Source organism: Myotis yumanensis, unplaced genomic scaffold (assembly GCF_028538775.1).
Source record: "Myotis yumanensis isolate MYYU_CA2020_CCGP unplaced genomic scaffold, mMyoYum1.0.hap1 SCAF_20, whole genome shotgun sequence".
Classification (NCBI taxonomy): Eukaryota; Metazoa; Chordata; class Mammalia; order Chiroptera; family Vespertilionidae; genus Myotis; species Myotis yumanensis.
The window spans coordinates 1,976,491-1,996,477 of NW_027223771.1; the positions used below are offsets into that span (position 1 = coordinate 1,976,491).

Here is a 19,987-nt window from a genome sequence, read left to right on the forward strand (position 1 = left end):
CTCTCCATCTGCCCTGCCCCAAGTGTGACAGTGGCGGCGCCCCAAGCCCCTGATCGGCCCTGCTCTGTGGGTGATAGAGGGTGGCGCCCCAACCCCCCTCCACGGGCCTAGCTCTGTGTGTGACAGGGTAGAGCCATAACCTCCCCATTGGCCCTGCCCTGAGTGTGACAGGGTGCAGCGCCCCAACCTCCTGATCCGCCCTGCATTATGTGTGACAGGGGGCGGTGCCCCAGCTCCCCTATCGGCCCTACTCTGTGAGTGACAGGGGGCAGCACCCCAACCCCTGATCAGCCCTGCTCTGTGAGTGACAGGGGGCAGTGCCCCAACCCCCTGATCGGCCCTGCTCTGTGCGTGACAGGGGGTGGCGCCGCAACCTCCCCATTGACCCTGCCTTGAGTGTGACGGGGGCGGTGCCCCAACCCCCCAATCGGCCCTACCCTGAGCGTGACTGAGGGAGGCATCGCAACCTCCCAATCCGCCCTGCTCTGTGCATGACGGGGCGGCGCCCCAACTCCCCAATCAGCCCTGCTCTGAGCCCGACCAGGGGCTGCACCTAGGGATTGGGCCTGCCCTCTGCCACCCAGGAGCAGGACTAAGCCAGCAGGTCATTATCTCCCAAGGGGTCCCAGACTGCGAGAGGGCACAGGCCGGGCTGGGGGACCCCCCTCCTCACCCCCTCGAGTGCACAAATTTTTGTGCACCGGGCCTCTAGTTTATTTATAATATATAAATAAATTTAATTATAATATATAAATAAATATATATAAATTTATTTATAATATATAAATATATAAATAAATATATAATAAATAAATAATAGATCAACCAATGAATGCATAAACGAGTGGAATAACAAATCAATGTTTCTCTCGCTCCCTCTCCCTCTCGAATTGATAAATACACTTAAAAGGGAATATCTGCAAGTAGAGTAGCCGTATATATATTTTTAAAGGATCTAGCAAAGATGGCATTTCAAATAAACTTTTAGGGATGCCTTTAGTTCTGAATATAATGACAAATTGGGGAGGGAGGAGGGAATATGAGGAGCACTTACAGATGAACAAGAATTAGCTTGTATTTGGTAACTTATGATAACTCCATGACTTATATACACTGAGTGGCCAGATTATTATGACCTGCCAGATTATGATGACCACCCCATCAGTACTTCATTGACACTTCCAAAAATACTGAATATTGAAAACTTCCTAAGCAAATACTCTCAAGGCTTTATTATTATTATTATTATTATTATTACTTGCATAACTAATTCACTTCTTTGTACTGACGGGGTGAATTATGCTCATTTCCGCGAATGGAACATACAGACAGTACAGTTCATTTTCTCATATCCTCATCAAACTGTGAGCTTTACTCGTTTTTAAGTCCTTCCTAAAAAAATGTTATTTCCACGATGTTTTCATTCGCATCTCTCTGATTACAGCTGAGATGGAATAGTAAGCTGTTTCCACAGTTTAAAAAATTAGCTCGTTTTTAATTGAAAAGAGTAATTCGTGTACATGGTAAAAATATCAAAGAGCATCAGAAGCTACACTATGAAACATACATCTCCTTCCCACGCCGGAGGAGCCGCAGTCCCTGAGGCAGCCGCCGAAATCCGCTTCTTTCTCCTTCCAGAAAGATGACGTGCACAGACCAGCACATTAGGAAAGAAGAAATGCCATCTGTGAACCTCTGTATCCTCCTCTATTTATTTTTTTATTTTTTTAAAAATATATTTTATTGATTTTTTACAGAGAAGAAGGGAGAGGGATAGAGAGTTAGAAACATTGATGAGAGAGATCGATCAGCTGCCTCCTGCACGCCCCCCACTGGGGATGTGCCCGCAACCAGGGTACATGCCCTTGACCGGAATCGAACCCGGGACCCTTGAGTCCGCAGGCCGACGCTCTATCCACTGAGCCAAACCGGTTCGGCCTCTATTTATTTTTTAACACAACGAGAACATGCTTTTAGAGTAAAATACAAAAATCTGAGGCCTTTGTACCACTCAGATGTCATCTGCACCCCGGCTGGACAGGCCAGCATTGTGGCCCTTGGCGCTAAGCTCTTTCCTGCCTTGGGTTCTTGTTCTTGTCCTTTTCTTTATATTTTTATTGATTTCAGAGAGGAAGGAAGTGGGAGAGAGAGAGATAGAAACATCAGTGATGAGAGAGAATCATTGATAGGCTGCCTCCTGCATGCCCCCTACTGGGGATGGAGCCCGCAACCAGGGCGATCGTGAATCGAACTGTGACCTCCTGGTTCATAAGTCGATGCTTAATCATTGAGCAACACCGGCCAGCCAACACCTAAGTAATTTTTTAAAGTGTTTTTATTGATTTCAGAGAGGAAGGGGGAGGGAGAGAGAGATAGAAACAATGATGTGAGAGAATCCTTGACTGGCTGCCTCCTGCACGCCCCCTACTGGGGATCGAGTTGGTAACCCGGGCCTGTGCCCTTGACCGGAATCGAACCCAGGACCCTTCAGTCCACAGGCTGATGCTCTATCCACTGAGCCAAACCAGCTAGGGCAACACCTGAGTAATGTTGATGCCTCTTCATGCCAAGGGTTTTCACCACCCACTTACCATTAGCAATCATGTCCCTTTGGCCAATGGAACAATAGGCAATGCAATTTCTCAGTCCTATCCAGAGAGAGCTCTTGTAAGGGGACCGATTGTCTGAGGGGCAAGTGGTGTGGTTTGGCCATAAGGTGAGGCATGGAGGATTGCTTCTACCTGCAACCGGTGGAGCCCAAGCAGAGCTGGTCACCAGGGCGGAGGGGCTGGGACAGGGCGCGTCAAAGGCCCTGTGAGGCCGAGAGGCGGGGATATGGCAGGACGAGCTGTCTGATCCGAAGGCCTGTCACGGATTTTCCTTCCAAACAAGGCCTGCCCTGTTTGCATTTATTGATGCCACGTGATGGATAGGTTTGGTTCTTATTCTGACATCTTATTTTACATGACGCCTTCTCTCCTGAGTGCTTTCTTTGTTGTGCGTCTTCTGCTCTGTGCCGTGTGTGTGTGTGTGTGTGTGTGTGTGTGTGTGTTTCCTGCAGGTAAATTCGCTGCATTTGTGGCCATTTGGCATTCTAGCTCTGGAACCACCAGACTTTGTCAAGACGAGACAGACGTTGTCAGATCTGCTAAGATGTGATCCGACGCATAAAGACCTAAGACTCCATGCCCTAACCGGCTTGGCTCAGTGGATAGAGCGTCGGCCTGCGGACTCAAGGGTCCTAGGTTTGATTCCGGTCAAGGGCATGTACCTCAGTTGCGGGCACATCCCCAGTGGGGAGTGGGCAGGAGGCAGCTGATCGATGTTTCTAACTCTCTATCCTTCTCCCTTCCTCTCTGTAAAAAATCAATAAAATATATTAAAAAAAAAAAAAGGACCTAAGACTCCAGCCCAGCTGGTGTGGATGGCTGGTTGAGCGTCGACCCATGCACCAAGAGGTTGCCTGTTCGATTCCTGGTCAGGGCCTATGCCCAGGTTGCAGTCTCATTGCCCAGTGGGGGGCGTGCAGGAGGCAGCTCATCAATGTTTCTCTCTCTCTCTCTCCTTCGTTAAAAAAAAAAAAAAAAAAGCCCTAGCTGGTTTGGCTCAGTGGATAGAGCGTCAGCCTGAGGACTAAAGGGTCCTGGGTTCGATTCCGGTCAAGGGCACATGCCCGGGTTGTGGGTTCAATCCCCAGTGGGGGTGGGAGGGTGCAGGAGTCAGCCGATCAATGATTCTCTCTCATCATTGATGTTTCTATCTCTCCCTCCCTCTTCCTTCCTCTCTGGAAAAAAACAAAAACAAAAAAACAAGTAAGCCCTGGTCGGTTTGGCTCAGTGGCTAGAGCGTCAACCTGTGGACCAAAGGGTCCTGGGTTCGATTTTGGTCAAAGGCATGTACCTGGGCTGCAGGCTCCTCCCTGTCCATGGCCCTGGTTGGGGGGCATGCAGGAGGCAACCCATCGATGTGTTTCTCTCACATCTATGTTTCTCTCTGTCTTTCCTTCTCTCTAAAAAGAAAAAAAAATTTTAATGGAAAAACATCCTTGAGTGGGGATTAACACACACACACACACACACAACTAAGACTCCAGCCCTGTCCGTGGCTCAGTTGGTTGGAGTGTCAGTGCACCCTACAGGGGACATATTTGGACAAAGGGCAGTGGGGAGCCTGACAGGGGTCCAAGAACGTCAAGGGAGGACAGGGAGGGGCAATGCTGTGTTCCGGAGCGAGTTTATTACTCTTTACAGCCTCCTCGCTACTAACCCCATTTTATTTTATTTTTAAAAATACATTTTTATTGATTTCAGAGAGCAAGGGAGAGGGAGAGAAACATCAATGATGAGAGAATCCTGGATCGGCTGCCTCTCGCACGCCCCCTACTGGGGATTCATCCGCAACGCAGGCCTGTGTCCTTGATGGGAATGGAACCTGGGACCCTTCAGTGCGGAGGCCGGGGCTCTATCCACTGAGCCAAACCGGCTAGGGCCTAACCGAAGTATGGTAGCTATTTGCTTTGTTTAACAATGGACAGGTTATTTTGGTTTTCTGAATTATATAAATCATCCCATTCGATTAAATGCCTTATTGATTGTAATGTGAAATCCCATTAGTAGTGGTCATACTGGTCTTAGAAAGCACATTTTTCCTTCACCTGGGAAGGACAGCACAGTTATCCCAAGGTCAGAGGGCTCTAGACCCAAAACTGTAATTTAAATAAACCCAGGTTACCCAAGGGCTCTAGATAATGTGTTTATAACATGCTGTTTTAACTGCTTTTTGCAAACTAGGTTGCTCATTCCAGACCCGAGGGCTCTAGATCATGTATTTCTGTCAATTCAGTGACCCCGAGACCCGAAACTATAATTAACATGCTTAATTCTGCTTCTATAAACTGCTTTTTGCGAGCCAGGTTCCTCATTCCAAACCCTTGGATGTAATCAATACCTTTGTGATTTTTTGCCTCTATAACCTTGGAGCTGCGACCTTCTTGTTACTATGAGATTTGGGGAATGGCCCCTCATGGTCCCGGATTGCAATAAATGTGACTCTTTAATTCGACTTCTTGAGGTGTCCTTCTGTGATTCGCGGGGTACATTACGACATAACCCCGTTTTACAGAGGAGGAATCAGGCTCAGAGATTGAGGAACTTGTCCTGGGGCGCACAGCTGGGGCTCCAACCCGCGGGGAGCCCCGGATCTGAAACCCAAGCCTAGGTTCCTGCATCGCAGACCCCGGGAGCCTCAGCCATTGTGGGACCTGGGGCGGGGCCCGAAGAGCAGGCGCCCCCCACCGCCCCCACCCCCTCACCCTAAGGGCTTTTCCCTTTTCTCCATTCTTGTTCTCTGGAAACCCGTCCTTTCACAGCTGATCCTATAGGATCTCGGGGCCTCCATTTCTCCTCTGTGCGTGCGTTGGGGCAGGGGTCTCTCTCCAGTAACAGGAAAAGGGAGAGAAAAAAGGAAGGAAGCGCTCGGGGCCCAACCCAGGGTCTTCCCAGATGTCCCCTCCCTGCGCGCACGGTCCCAGGGCAGGAATGAGGCTCGGCCCCTTTAGGTCCCGCCCAGGAACTCCCGGCGCCGCGGCCTTCCCGGAACCGCAGCGGGAATCGCTAGTCTCCGCTCGTCGTCGTCCCGGTCCCCGCACAGCGGCCCGGCCCGGGGAGGATGAGCCGCATCTACCAGGACAGCGCGCTCCGGAACAAGGCGGTGCGGAGCGCACAGCTGCCCGGCGCCTGGGAGCCGGCCGCCCACCAGGGGTAACCCGCGCGCCCCTCCCCGCGCCTCCGCCGGGCCTCCCGCCGCCCGGCTTTGAACTGGGGCTCCTGGATCGGGTGGGGTCCCCTGGGCGGGGGTCGGTGGGAGGAAAAGCAGGCGGTGCCAACGCTCCTCCCGCGCCCCCCTTGGCCCGCAGGCGGGGCGCACCCCCTGACACCGATCGAGCGCTTTAAAGCGCCCCAAAGCGCCCCTGCTCTCCCCAGACTCTTGGAGAGGGTTGGGTCTCGACCCCCAAACGTGGCTCAAAAGTGGGTGCTGAGTTTTCACGATCTTGATCTCCACCCCACCCCCTGGCAGCCACTTGCCAGCTTGCCGTGCCTTCCTTCTGGCCCGGGCGCGGGTTGCACCGGATCCAGAGTCCAGAGGGAGAACCACCAGCGGCTGTTGGGCCCGAGGGGTGCGGCGGATGTGGGATGGGAGGGCCAGGCCTGCCGGGAGGGACCCAGAGGTTGTGAGAACCAATGGGCCTTTGAGGGTTGAGGGGGTGTTAGGGGCACTTGGGTACAGCCAGTTGCCATGTTTTGCACCCCCTACTCCTCTCCCATTTCTGTGGTTCCCGGATAGGAAACCCACAGCTTCTGCTTTTATGAAAAGTGGAATCAGGAAGTGGGGTCCAGCTCCTCTCGGCGGGAACCCCGCGATCTGGACTGGGGGCTTCTTTGCCTCCAAAGTGGCCATGAGAACAGGAATGTGAGAGTGCTTTAAACCGGTGAAAAGGGAAAGCTTTTATTTAAAAAAAAAATTTTTTTTTTGACTGATTAGAGAGAGAGAGAGAGAGAGAACCCTAAACGGTTTGGCTCAGTGGATGGAGCGTCGGCCTGTGGACTGAGGGGTCCCAGGTTCGATTCCAGTCAAGGGCATGTACCTGGGTTGCGGGCACATCCCCAATAGGGGGTGTGCAGGAGGCAGCTGATCAATGTTTCTCTCTCATCGATGTTTCGAACTCTCTATCCCTCTCCCTTCCTCTCTGTAAAAAATCAATAAAATATGTTTTAAAAAAATAAAAAAGAGAGAAAGCAATAGCATCAATTTGTTGTTCCACTTATTTATTCATTGGTTGATTCTTTTTTAAAAAATATATTTTTATTGGTTTCAGAGAGGAAGGGAGAGGGGAGAGAGAGACAGAAACATCAATGATGAGAGAATCATTGACCAGATGCCTCCTGCACGCCCCCTACTGGGGGTCAAGCCCACAACCCCGGGCATGTGCCCTTGACTGGAATCGAACCCGGCACCCTTCAGTCCGCAGGCCGAAGATCTTATCCACTGAGCGAAACCAGCTAGAGTGATTGGTCCTTATACTAGTATATGCCCTGACCCGGGATCAAACCTGCAACCTTGGTCCGCCAGTGGTCGGCAAACTCATTAGTCAGCAGAGCCAAATATCAACAGTACAACGATTGAAATTTCTTTGGAGAGCCAAATTTTTTAAACTTAAACTATACAGGTAGGTACATTGTTATTAACTTCATTAGGGTACTCCTAAGGCTTAGGAAGAGCCACACTCAAGGGGCCAAAGAGCCGCATGTGGCTCGCGAGCCACAGTTTGCCGACCACGGGTCTAACCAACTGAACTAACTAGCCAAGGCAGGAAAGATACTTTGTAGCAACTTAGACACCCCTCCTAATTTGGTTAAATAGAAGAGTAAAATCCTTTATACTTTTTAAACACTGATTAGTTTACCAAACACTTTACATACATGATCTTATGTCATCATCATAGAAGCAGAGTGAGATGCCTGTGTTACTCTCCCATTTTGTAGATAGGAAGACTGAGTCTCTGGTTACAGTCCTCCCTGCAGGAGGGGCCGTAGTTTGGTCTTGCAGCCTGACAAGGTTCCCTCCTACCCCCTGAGCAGCGAGCGCCCCAGCCTTTGGGACCCTCAGAGGAGTGGAGGCCCCATGTGGGACGCACAGAGAAGGGGGCTGCTCATAGACATGGGAGTTGCCTCAGTCCCAGTGCAGACTCTGACCTGGGCCTGGAACTTGGGGCTCTTTCCTGGCGCCTGGCAGAACCAGCTGATCCCTCCTTCTCCTTTCATCCCAGGGGAAGTGGTGTCCTGCTGGAGGGAGAACTGGTGGATGTGTCTCGGCACAGCATCTCGGACGCCCATGGCAGGAAGGTGAGGATGCTGGGGGTACCGGCAGGAATAGACATAGAGGCCCCACGGTCCTCACCCACCAAGCCAGCTCCCCGTGCTTGGCTCAGTCAGTGCCGAGTCTTGGGTCCAGCTCTTTCCTCCCTGAGGGACTCAGGTGGGAGATGGATCGGGTGGAAAGGGATCCGTTACGGCGCGCTAGGCTATGGACAGATGGGAGGGTCTGGGTTCTTTCTGAGAAGACAGACCAGGCCCTGAACCCAAGTGGTGTGTTTGGGGCGGAGATTGGGAGGGTTGAGCGCAGGAAGGGGTGAGGTGCGGTGAGGTGAATGGTTCGGGAATGAGGCCGTGGGTGTGGAGTGGCCTGTAAGGCCCTTGGGAGAGGTCCCGTGGCCTTCTGATGGAAGAGATGTATTTTATTTATTTACTAGAGGCCTGGTGCACCGGGTGGGGTCCCTCGGCCTGGCCTGCGGGGATCGGGCCGAAACTGGCTCTCTGACATCCCCTGAGGGGTCCTGGATTGCGAGAGGGCGCAGGCCAGGCTGAGGGACCCCACCAGTGCACTATTGGGGCCAGGGAGGGACCTCGGGAGGTTGGCCAGCCAGGGAGGGAGGGCTCCAGGGCGTGTCCGGCCCATCTTGCCCAGTCCCCAATTGGCTGGACCCCAGCAGCAAGCTAACCTACCAGTCAGCATCTGCCCCCTGGTGGTCAGTGTGCATAATAGCAACCAGCCCAACGGTTGAACAATCGAACACTTAGCATATTATTAGGCTTTTATTATATAGGATTTTAAAAATATATTTTTATTGATTTCAGAGAGAAAGGGAGAGGGAGATAGAAACATCAGTGATGAGAGAGAATCATCGATCGGCTGCCTCCTGCACGCCCCCCACTGAGGATCGAGCCTGCAACCCGGGCATGTGCCCTGACGGGGAATCGAACCTTGACCTCCTGGTTCATAGGTCGATGCTCAACCACTGGGCCACGCCGGCCGGGCTGATGGGACAGATTTAGTGCCGGGTGCCTTGCTGGTTGCTCCACCTTCGGGGCCTCGCTCTCCTTCCCTGGTTCTCCCCGGAGGCAATTCCCTCTTCCTCGTCCCCGGGAGCATTTTGCCGCCTGCTTTGATTAGAACAGCTGCAGCCGGCACTAGACTCTTCATGCTTTCTGCTGTGCCTGCTCCTGCGTTATTTCACTGACCCCCGTGTGACATTCCTGAGAGCAGACGTCACATTGTCCCCGTGCGACAGGGGAAGCTGAGGCTCGGATGGGTCCAGGGCGTCTTGGCTGCTGCCACGCCTGCCGCGTGGTATTTGGGGCCCTTGGCGCTTGGTTTGGGGCTGTCATTGTATACTTTCTGTCTTGGCTGTGGGGGACCTTGGGGTCAGGCCGTGGGCCCACCCTCTCATGGATGTCTAGCCTGGTTCATTGTGTGTGGTGATACTCTATGAAACACACGAATGGCCCATCCCGTGTGGCTCAGGGGTTGAGCATCCACGTATGAACCAGGAGGTCACGGTTCGATTCCCGGTCAGGGCACATGGCCCGGGTTGCAGGCTCCATCCCCACTAGGGGGTGTGCAGGAGGCAGCCGATCGATGATTCTCTCTTATCGTTGCTATATTTTTTAATGAGATTTATTTATTCATTTAATTTTAATCTTCACCTAAGGATATTTTTCCATTGATTTTTAGAGTGGACTAGAGAGGGAAAGACAGAAATATAGATGTGACACAAACACATCGATTGGTTGCTTCCTGCACGAGGCCTAACCAGGGCCCGGGCCGGGGAGGAGCCTGCAACTGAGGTACGTGCCCTTGACCGGAATCGAACCCAGGACTCTTTGGTCTGCAGGCCGACGCTCTATCCACTGATCCAAACCGGCTAGGGCTATCATTGGTATTTCTATCTCTCTCTTTTCCTCTCCCTTCCTCTCTCTGAAATCAATAAAAATATATTAAAACAAAATGTGAATGAATGAACGGTGTCCGTATGGATGGATGAATGGATTCAATATTGGAGTAGGGATCTGCGCAGCTTGAATATTTTTGGAGCTGAGGGTGGGGTTCCAGGGTAGAGAGTGAGTTTGGGGAGGGCTGCGTGGACCCCCTGTGGGGCCTGTGTGTGTGTATTGGGGGTGAGGGGGGCAGTGGAGCAGCCCCCTGACTCTCTGCCTGCCCCCAGGAGCGCTACTACGTGCTGTATGTCCGGCCCAGTCGCATCCATCGCCGGAAGTTCGATCCCAAGGGAAATGAAATCGAGCCCAACTTCAGCGACACCAGGAAGGTGAACACGGGCTTCCTCATGTCGTCCTACAGTAGGTACCTCTGCCCTCTGCCCTCTGCCCTCTGCCCTCTCTCTCTCGCCGTGTGGCCCAAGAAAGGGTCCTTTTCAGCATGATTGACTTTATTTATTTTTTATTTATTTCTAAATATGTTTTTATTGATTTCAAAGAGGAAGGGAGAGGGAGAGAGAGAGATAGAAACATCAGTGATGAGAGAGAACCATGGATCGGCTGCCTCCTGCACGCGCCCCCCCCCCCCCCCCCCCGCTTACTGGGGGAATCGAGCCCGCAATCTGGGCATGTGCCCTGACGGAATCGAACCTGGACCTCCTGGTTCATAGGTTGAGTCAAGTACTGAGCCAAGCCAGCCAGGCAGCATGATTGGCTTTAAAGTCTGGCCTGAGGGCCCCTGGCTGGACTCCTTCCTGTACCCCGTTCACTCAGATGATCCCAGGCCCGCGCCGCCCGCCCGCCCCCCCCCCCCCCCCCCCCCCCCCCCCCCCGGCCCCTCAGTCTGGCAGAATCATCCATGAACCTGGTTCTGGCTCTCACTGCCTTGGTGCAGAGCCCAGGCCAGGGCCCTGGGGGCCTCCACTTTCCTGCCAAATTCTCATTTGTGTCTTGGGCCCTTCGGGATGTCATATCTCTCCCGGTTTGGGCAGTAGCAGGACTCTGCTATCTACCCCTGTGTGGGAAGGTTTTGAGGTTGCGCGGAACCCATCCATCCCTCTGTCATTGCATTCGCTCGTGCTTTCCACAGCTCATTCCTTCTCTGCATTCTCTGACCGCTGTTGTTGTTAATCCTCACCCGAGGATATTTTTCCCATTGATGTTTAGAGAGGGGAAAGGAAGGGAAGAGACAAAGAGAAACATCGATGTGAGAGAAACACATCGATTGTTTGCCTCCCGCATGTGCCCCGACCAGGGCCAGGAGTCAGGCCCGCAACCTGTACGTGCCCTTGACTGGAATTGAACCCGGACCCTTCAGTCTGCAGGCTGATACTCTGTCCACTGAGCCAAACCGGCTAGGGCCGAACATTATTTATTTATTTATTTATTTATTTATTACTGATTTCAGAGAGAGGAAGGGAGAAGGAGATATAGAAACATCAATGATGAGAGAGAACCATTGATCAGCTGCCTCCTGCACGCCCCCTACTGGGGATCGAGCCTGCAACCCCGGGCATGTGCCCTGACTGGGAATCGAACCGTGACCTCCTGGTGAATGGGTTGATGCTCAAGCACTGAGCCACACCAGCCGGACAATTGTCTGCACATTTAATGAGCATTTACCATAAGCCAGGCCCAGAGCCCATACCTGACCTCCTCCGCCGTGAGCTCCTTGCTGAGTCCTGGAAGGATGGGCCCATTCCTGCCCTCAGTTGGCTGTGAGCCTTAACCTCACTCGAGAATATTTTTCCATTGATTTTTAGGGAGATAGAAGAGAGAGGGAAAGACAGAGAGAAACACATTGATTGGTTGCCTCCTGCACGGGGCCGGGGAGGAGCCTGCAATTGAGGTACGTGCCCTTGACCGGAATCGAACCTGGGACCCTTCGGTCTGCAGGCCGACGCTCTGTCCACTGAGCTAAGTCAGCCAGGGCCCTCAGCGCTGGTCCGACAGCGGGAACAATCCTCTTGTGCTGTGTGCCTGCAGAGGTGGACGCCAAGGGGGACACGGACAGACTGACGCCCGAGGCCCTGAAGGAGCTGGTGAATAAGCCGGAGCTGCTCGCCCTGACGGAGGGCCTCACGCCCGAGCAGACCGTGGCCTTCTGGATGCCCGAGTCGGAGATGGAGGCCCTGGAGCTGGAGCTGGGGGCCAGGGTTCGGCTGAAAACCCGAGGCGACGGCCCCTTCCTGGGTGAGCAGTGCAGCCCTCGCTGCGGCCTCGTGTTCCCATTGGCCTGCGGGCCGCCCCCCCACATCCACCCCTCCTGCTTAGAGATCTGGGAGCGGCCAGGTCTGGCCTCTGCGGGGACAAGACCCCTTGAGATATATCCCTAAGTCCCAGGGCAGTGCCCTGAGGCCAGTAGTCTGGACACCCTGGATCCTGGGGTGCTGTCCAGGGTACCTGTGGGTGGTGCCCTCTCCTATCTAGGGCTTTGGGGGTCCCAAAAGGTCCACCCCCAGGCCTGCAGAGAACAATGGGTTACCCCCAGCCTCAGGGACCCCAGTAGAATGGGCCAGCCCCCGCCACTGTGTTGCCGCCGCAGGAAGAGAGGCCACTCACCTTCTTTCCTTCTCTCAGATTCATTAGCCAAACTTGAGGCTGGAACAGTGACCAAGTGTAATTTCGCTGGTGATGCAAAGACGGGGGCATCGTGGACCGACAACATCATGGCCCGAAAGTCTTCCGAGGGGGCCGTGGCGGAGACCCGGAGAGCAGGGGGACGGGGCAGAGGATGCGGAGTGGGTAGGTCAAGGGCAACGACTATGGACTTGGCGTTGGTGTGGTTTACCTCTTGGCAGGAGTTGTGTGTTTTTATTGCTTTTTAGAGAGGAAGGAAGAGGGAGAGAGAGAGAGAAACATCAGTGATGAGAGAGAATCATGGATCAGCTGCCTCCTGCATGCCCCCTACTGGGGATCGAGCCCACAACCCAGGCATGCGCCCTTGACCGGGAATGGAACTGTGACCTCTTGGTTCCTGGGTCAACGCTCAACCACTGTGCCACACAGGCCGGGCTTGGCAGGAGTTTTGTTCATACCAGCGGTGGTTGTGCGTAGGACAAGGAGACAGCGTGTAAACTTGACCCTCCAGCCTGTTAGAATTCCGTGGCCTTCCTGAGGGTGTGTTAGCATCGGGAAAATTCCTTCCAGGTGTGAATGGGGACAATCTGGACCTTCCTTTTTTTTTTCCTCAATATATTTTATTGATTTTTTACAGAGAGGAAGGGAGAGGGATAGAGAGTCAGAAACATCGGTGAGAGAGAAACATCGATCAGCTGCCTCCTGCACACCCCCCACTGGAAATGTGCCCTCAACCAAGGTACATGCCCTTGACCAGCATCGAACCTGGGACCTTTCAGTCCACAGGCCGATGCTCTATCCATCGAGCCAAACCAGTTAGGCCCAGGGAGCCAGCCTGACATCTCCAATTGTTTCTCTGTCCAAGACTCACTTCATTTATTTATTTTTTAATATATTGCTTTATTGATTTCAGAGAGGAAGGGAGAGGGAGAGAGAATCATTGATCGGCTGCCTCCTGCACACCCCAAACTGAGAGAATCCTTTTTTTTTTTTTATCCTCACCCGAGGATATTTTTCCATTGATTTTCAGAGAGAGTGGAAGAGCGGGAAAAAGACAGACAGAAATATTGATGTCAGAGGAACACATCGATTGGTTGCCTCCTGCACGCACCCTGACCAGGGCCTGGGCCAGGGAGGAGCCTGCAACCGAGGTACGTGCCCTTGACCGGAATTGAACCCAGAACCCTTCAGTCCACAGGCTGATGCTCTATCCACTGAGCCAAACCGGCTAGGGCTTGGGACCTTTCTTTTTCGGTCGATCTGAACTGTGTCAATCTACAAGAAATCCCCAGAGATTTATAAAAGCAAGGGACAGCCCTAGCCGGTTTGGCTCAGTGGATAGAGCGTCGGCCTGTGGACTGAAGGGTCCCGGGTTCGATTCCAGTCAAGGGCACATGCCCAGGTTGTGGGCTCGATCCCCAGTTTGGGGTGTGCAGGAGGTGGCCGATCAATGATTCTCTCTCCCTCTCCCTTCCTCTCTGAAATCAATAAAGAAATATATTAAAAAATAAATAAATGAAGTGAGTCTTGGACAGAGAAACAATTGGAGATGTCAGGCTGGCTCCCTGGGCCACCTCTAAAGAGGTGAGGCTGAGTCCTAGCCAGTTTGGCTCAGTGGATAGGGCGTCGGCCTGCGGACTGAAGGGTCCCAGGTTCGATTCCTGTCAAGGGCATGTACCTTGGTTGAGGGCACATCCCCAGTAGGGGGTGTGCAGGAGGCAGCGGATCGATGTTTCTCTCGCATCCATGTTTCTAACTCTCTATCCCTCTCCTTCCTCTCTGTAAAAAATCAATAAAATACATTTTTTTAAGAAGACTTTTATAAAATGTGCTCAGTTCACGTCTCTTTGCTTTATCCCCAGGACGACTGAGGTTCCTGGGAGAAGCGGGGTCCCCAAGGCTCACCGCGCTGAGAATTTCTTCCATCGACTTCCATTCTGGAGCTCAAGGAAGAGCCCCGCAGCCTTCCTCGCCTTGAACAAGCCGTGCTAAGACCAAATCCACAACCACACCCTCAGCAGCAGGGCCCCCTGCCCTGGCTCACCGAGGGCCCTCCCTGAGTGCGAGTGGAGCCTCCTAGTGTCGTGACAACCACGCCCTGATGGCAGCGGTGTCTCTGGAGGCCGGCGGTGAGCGAGTGCCCCAGCGCAGGCAGAGGAACTGGGCTTGGTCTTGGTGCAGATTCGGGGAACATCCGTCTTGTATATGCAAAGCGGCTCAGAGGGGAAGCCGGCAGGCTCCTTCCTCTGCCCTGGTGTCTTCTGCTTTCCTCCCTCACCTGCCCTCCCTGGTGCTCTGGGCTGCGGAATCTGCTCTCCTGCTCAGTCCTTCTGTCCCCTGCGCCCCTTTCTCTCTCCCGAAGCTGCCAGTTCTCTATTCCTCCCGGGTTCTCTGCCACCTTGGGGGTTCCTGCCTCCCGGCCTCCCTGGCTGCTTGCCTGGGGATGCTGTGCCCGGGTGTGGCTGGCTCGTCCCCACCTCGCAGACAGACACACTCTGTCAGGACACACTTTTGTTTTTAAATATATTTTATTGATTTTTTTTACAGAGAGGAAGGGAGAGGGATAGAGAGTTAGAAACATCGATCAGCTGCCTCCTGCACATCCCCCACTGGGGATGTGCCCGCAACCAAGGTACATGCCCTTGTCTGGACTCGAACCCGGGACCCTTGAGTCCGCAGGCCGACGCTCTATCCGCTGAGCAAAACCGGAAGGCAGGACACATTTTTGAAAGCACCATTTTTTTTTCTTTATCTTTTCTAAACGAAGCATTTTTTATGTTTTTATTTCAGAGAGGAAGGGAGAGGGAGAGAGAGAGAGAGAAACATCAATGATGAGAGAGAATCATGGATCGGCTGCCTCCTGCACGCCCCCGACTGGGGATCCAGCCTGCAACCCGGGCATGTGGTCGACGCTCAACCACTGAGCCACGCCAGCTGGGCGATAGCACCTTTTTTGTTGTTGTTCTGTACCTTGGGACCTTCTGTATAAATGAGTGAATCTTCAGAAAAGGATTCTTCTACCCGGACCGGGTTATTGTCAGGTGTAAACAGTGTTCCATCTGAGCGAGGTCCCTATAACCAGGAAGCCAATACGTTTTGGCCATGACCGTTGCCTGGCTGGGTCGTGTGCCCTCCCCCAGGCCCGTGAAGAGATCTGGAATTGGAATGTACGTGTCCTGAGAATAAGTATGGTCTTGGTGGCATGTGGATCCTTCTTGGCTCAGAGAAAAGGGATAGGTGGGCCCTAACCAGTTTGGCTCAGTGGATAGAGCGTCGGCCTGAGGACTCAAAGGTCCCGGGTTCGATTCCGGTCAAGGGCATGTACCTTGGTTGCTGGCACATCCCCAGTGGGGAGTGTGCAGGAGGCAGCTGATCGATGTTTCTCTCTCATCGATGTTTCTAACTCTCTATCCCTCTCCCTTCCTCTCTAAAAAATCAATAAAAAATATATTTTAAAAAAAGGGATAGGTGGGCGGGTAGTGGTGGTGGTGAACTAACAATTATCGAGTTCCCTAATGTGTCAAACACCGACTGGATGCTTTCCATGATAATAATTATAGCCACTGACTGTTGAGTGCTTCCTGGTGCTGGTACTTGTGCTAAGTACTTGCAATATCTTACTTAATCGTCACAACAATCCCATGAGGAACATGGGATTATTATCTCCATTTCCCCGCCAGAGATTAGAGCTCAGAGGCACCATCCATAGTAGGTCCATAGAGGAGACAGCCCCAGAAATCAGATTTCAAAGTCCAGGTTCTTAACGACTGGATGATTTTGATACTACAGAGGAGAAAGGGAGTCTCAGAGAAGTTAAGCAACTTGCCCAGAGTCACACAGCTAATAAGCGGAAGAGCCAGGATTCGAATCCAGAGCTGTGCAAAGCAAAGCTGTGCTCCTTCCCCGTCCCCTGCGTCCTTAACCTACAGAAGAGCCTTGGACACAGGCTGGCCCTGTGAGATAGGGTTATATTCCCAGATTTTAGGGAACTTACTTAAACCCTTGACTGCTGACCTATCTGTCCAGGCTGAGATCAGCCCTATTGGTATCAGCAGATGAGCAGGTACCATGATGGTTCCAGGATTATCATCATTTGCCTTCCTGCCTGTTTGAGCCTGGGCTCAACCATACGGCTGTGAGGCTTGGGACTCGCACTTCCGTTAGGGCACCTGGAGCCACCAGTCACTGGACTGCTCATGGGTCTCTTCTGTTCTTGCTGCTCTTTTCTTTTTTTTTTTTTTTTTTTTTTTATATTTTATTGATTTTTTACAGAGAGGAAGGGAGAGAGATAGAGAGTCAGAAACATCGATCAGCCCCCTCCTGCACATCCCCCACTGGGGATGTGCCCACAACCCAGGTACATGCCCTTGACCGGAATCGAACCTGGGACCTTTCAGTCCGCAGGCCGACGCTCTATCCACTGAGCCAAACCGGTTTCGGCTCTTGCTGCTCTTTTCAAGTTCAGATCCTTGCCGTTGCTCTCCTCAGCTGCTGTAGAAGCCACCTCCTGGGTGTCCTGAATGGAGCTGGCTTACTGTGGACCCCAACCATGGTGGTGGCCAGGAAAGTGGTTAAGCAGGAGGACTGGGGACACTGGCTGGGGATAGAGGCTCCCAGTGAGAGGCCACTGTGGCTGGAGCTCAGAGAATGGGTGGCGGTGGAGGTGTGTTTGACATGAGGTTGGAGATCGGACTTTATCCTTCACCTCTGGAGGCCAGTGATCCCAGGGAGAAGGGTGAGGTCTCATTTGTATATTTCAAAGATCACTTGAGCCCTAGCCGCTTTGGCTCCGTGGATAGAGCATCGGCCTGCGGACCAAAGGGTTTGATTCCGGTCAAGGGCATGTGCTTTGGTCGCAGGCTCCTCCTGGCCCGGGCCTTAGTCGGGGCTCGTGCAGGAGGCAACCAATCGATGTGTTTCTCTCACATTGATGTTTCTCTCTGTCTTCCCCTCTCTTCCACTCTCCCTAAAAGTCAGTGGAAAAATATCCTCGGGGGAGGATTAACAACAAAGACAAAGATCACTTGAGGACAGAGAAACTGAAGGCATTGAGCTCAAGTGGAAGACTCCTGAAAGTGTGAGGGTGAGAGGCTAGCGTGGTTTCGTCTACAGCGGTGAGAGTGGAGATGGAAAGAAACGTAGGTGGATAGAGGGGGAAAGGGCTTTCCAACAAGAGCACCGGCAAAGCCATGGAGGTGGGGAGTGGCCTGCTCCTGGAATATGCCATCTTTGTACATGGTTGTCATACTGTACCTACACACAAAATTTAATGATCCTTTTTCTTTTTAAAAAATATTTCTTTTTATTGGTTTCAGAGAGAGGAAGGGAGAGGGAGGGAGAGATAGAAACATCAATGAGAGAGAATCATGGATCGACTGCCTCCTGGACACCCCCTACTGGGGATGGAACCTGCAACCGGGCATGTGCCTTTACCAGGAATCGAACCAGTGATGTCCTGGTTCCTAGGTTGATGCTCAACCACTGAGCCACACTGGCCAGGCATTTTTAAAAAAAATTTTATTGTTGAAAGTATTACATATGTCCCCCTTTTCCCCCATTGCCCTCTCCCCCCCCCTCTCCCCCCAGGCCTTCATCCCCCCAGGCCTTCACCCCCCTATTGTCTGTGTCCATAGGTTATGCATATATGCACACAAGTTCATTGGTTGATCCCCTCCCCGTCCCTCCTCCCCTGCCTTCCCTCTGAGGTTTGACAGTCTGTTCAATGTTTCTGTGTCTCTGGGTCTATGTTTGTTCATCAGTTTATGAAATGATCCTTTTTCAATCGTTATATAATCACTTTTCATATTGCTACTGAGTTTTCATAGCCATTGTTGTTGTTTTTTTAAGATCAACTACCATTTAATAGCTCTATCATTGTACAATTTTGGGGTAATTCATTGGTCCCTTTTTGAGCTTATGTAATTAATGTGTCAAAACTGTTGTGAATTAAATAGCCCGCCCCCCCCCGCCCGTGTTCCTCTCCCCACAATATGTATGAGTGATTTCTTTAGGGACAGATTTCCAGGAATCAGGTTACTGAGAATCGAGGAATTTTTTGTAAAGGTTTGTTATATAGCCGAATTGCTTTCCAGAAGGGTTGTTCTAAACTATAATTTCACCAGTAAAGTAGGAGAGGGCATTTTCATGCTACCCCTGCCAGAAATGGATATGCTAACACTTTTAAAAATTGTATTTAATAAGGTGAAAATATCTTAATTTTGAAGTTAATACTTTATTTTATTTAGCCTTTCTCCCATTAGTAGCGAGTTTAAACATTTTTTTTAAATGTTCATTTCCTAGATGTATTTCCTTTTTTGTTATTCAGTTTCTTTGCCCATTTATCTACTAAGGGAGTAGCTCATTTTGGTTTATCACAGTTATTTCTATTTTAAAATACAAACATTTGCCATATTTTAACAACTTTTCCATTTTTATTTGTTCATTTTTATTTTTTCCCCATGTTTAAAAATTGGTTTTACAAATATAAAGTCTTTATATAGAGCTGTTGGCTTGTGATTTTTATTGCTTCTAACATATTCTCTTTTCAGATGTTACTCAACTTCATTTTCTTCCATTTTGGGTATTATCTAGTTTTATATTTAAGTCTCTAATCCACTTTACCTTTAATTTGTAGAAGGATATGAAGTGAGATAACTAAATTGCTTAATTTCAAATAGCTAACCAGTTATCCCAACATATTTATTGAATTTTCCCCCACTGTCAGATTATCATGTCTCCCACATCACATAGTAAATTATTTTATACCAGAGGCCTGGTGCATGAAATTCATGCATGGGTAGGCTCCTGAGGCCTGGCCGGGGCTAATAGGGGTCTTCCTTTGTTCCGTGCTGCACCCTGGTGGTCAGCACACGTCATAGCAAGCAATCGAAACCCAGTCTCCTAGTCCAACTCTGAGGGGACACTTTGCATATTAGCCTTTTATATATATAGATTTCAGTTAGCCATTATATTTCAGTAGGTCTTCTATAATGACAATGTGACTATCACAGTAGGTTTTGATAGTTGGTAGAGCTAGGCCCCTTCATTCTTGGTCTGTTTTAGAATTTGCTTTGGTACTCTTCTCAACATTGAAAGCATTTTGTCAAGTTTCAGTGCATATTTACTGCCTTTGGATTTTTTTTGAATTAAAAAACCTTGGCTACAAGAGGAATACATATTTATTTTAGAAAAAATTTTTTATTGATTTATTTTGAGAAACATTCATTTGTTGTGTCTACTATTATTTTTTTTAATATATATTTTTATTGATTTCAGAGAGGAAGGGAGAGGGAGGGAGCGATAGAAACGTCAATGACGAGACAGAATGATTGATCAGCTGCCTCCTGCACGCCCCACACTGGGGAGCCAGCCTGCAACCCCGGCATGTGAGGGCCGGGCGTGGGTCTAATACATTTTAAAGGTGTTTGAAACATTTCCAGTCATTTGGATACATGATCCCGTTTGCACCTCGATCTGTAACATAAGAACGTGCTCCACCTCACCCCGACTGTCATTAAGCGAAAAAAAACACACAACACGACAAATTTTACCAATATGGGGTCTCCGGTATCTTTTGA

General features: G+C 51.1%; 1 protein-coding gene across 1 annotated transcript; it reads left to right on the forward strand.

Annotated features, from left to right (window-relative positions):
- The first annotated feature begins 5,593 nt into the window (after positions 1-5,593).
- On the forward strand, positions 5,594-18,911 carry ARPIN (actin related protein 2/3 complex inhibitor). The gene is made up of 6 exons (XM_070400736.1): positions 5,594-5,759; positions 7,826-7,901; positions 10,061-10,193; positions 11,817-12,023; positions 12,411-12,575; positions 14,273-18,911. The coding sequence occupies exons 1-6, from the start codon at positions 5,668-5,670 to the stop codon at positions 14,386-14,388; spliced, it is 789 nt and encodes a 262-aa protein (XP_070256837.1). The 5' UTR covers positions 5,594-5,667; the 3' UTR covers positions 14,389-18,911.
- The last annotated feature ends 1,076 nt before the right edge of the window (positions 18,912-19,987 follow it).

Excerpts from the sequence above, each read along its gene's own strand:
- ARPIN (XM_070400736.1), top strand. The coding sequence starts at position 5,668 with ATGAGCCGCATCTACCAGGACAGCGCGCTCCGGAACAAGGCGGTGCGG. Across the intron at positions 7,902-10,060 it reads CGGACGCCCATGGCAGGAAG|GAGCGCTACTACGTGCTGTA; the intron begins GTGAGGATGCTG and ends GCCTGCCCCCAG. Across the intron at positions 12,576-14,272 it reads GGGCAGAGGATGCGGAGTGG|GACGACTGAGGTTCCTGGGA; the intron begins GTAGGTCAAGGG and ends CTTTATCCCCAG.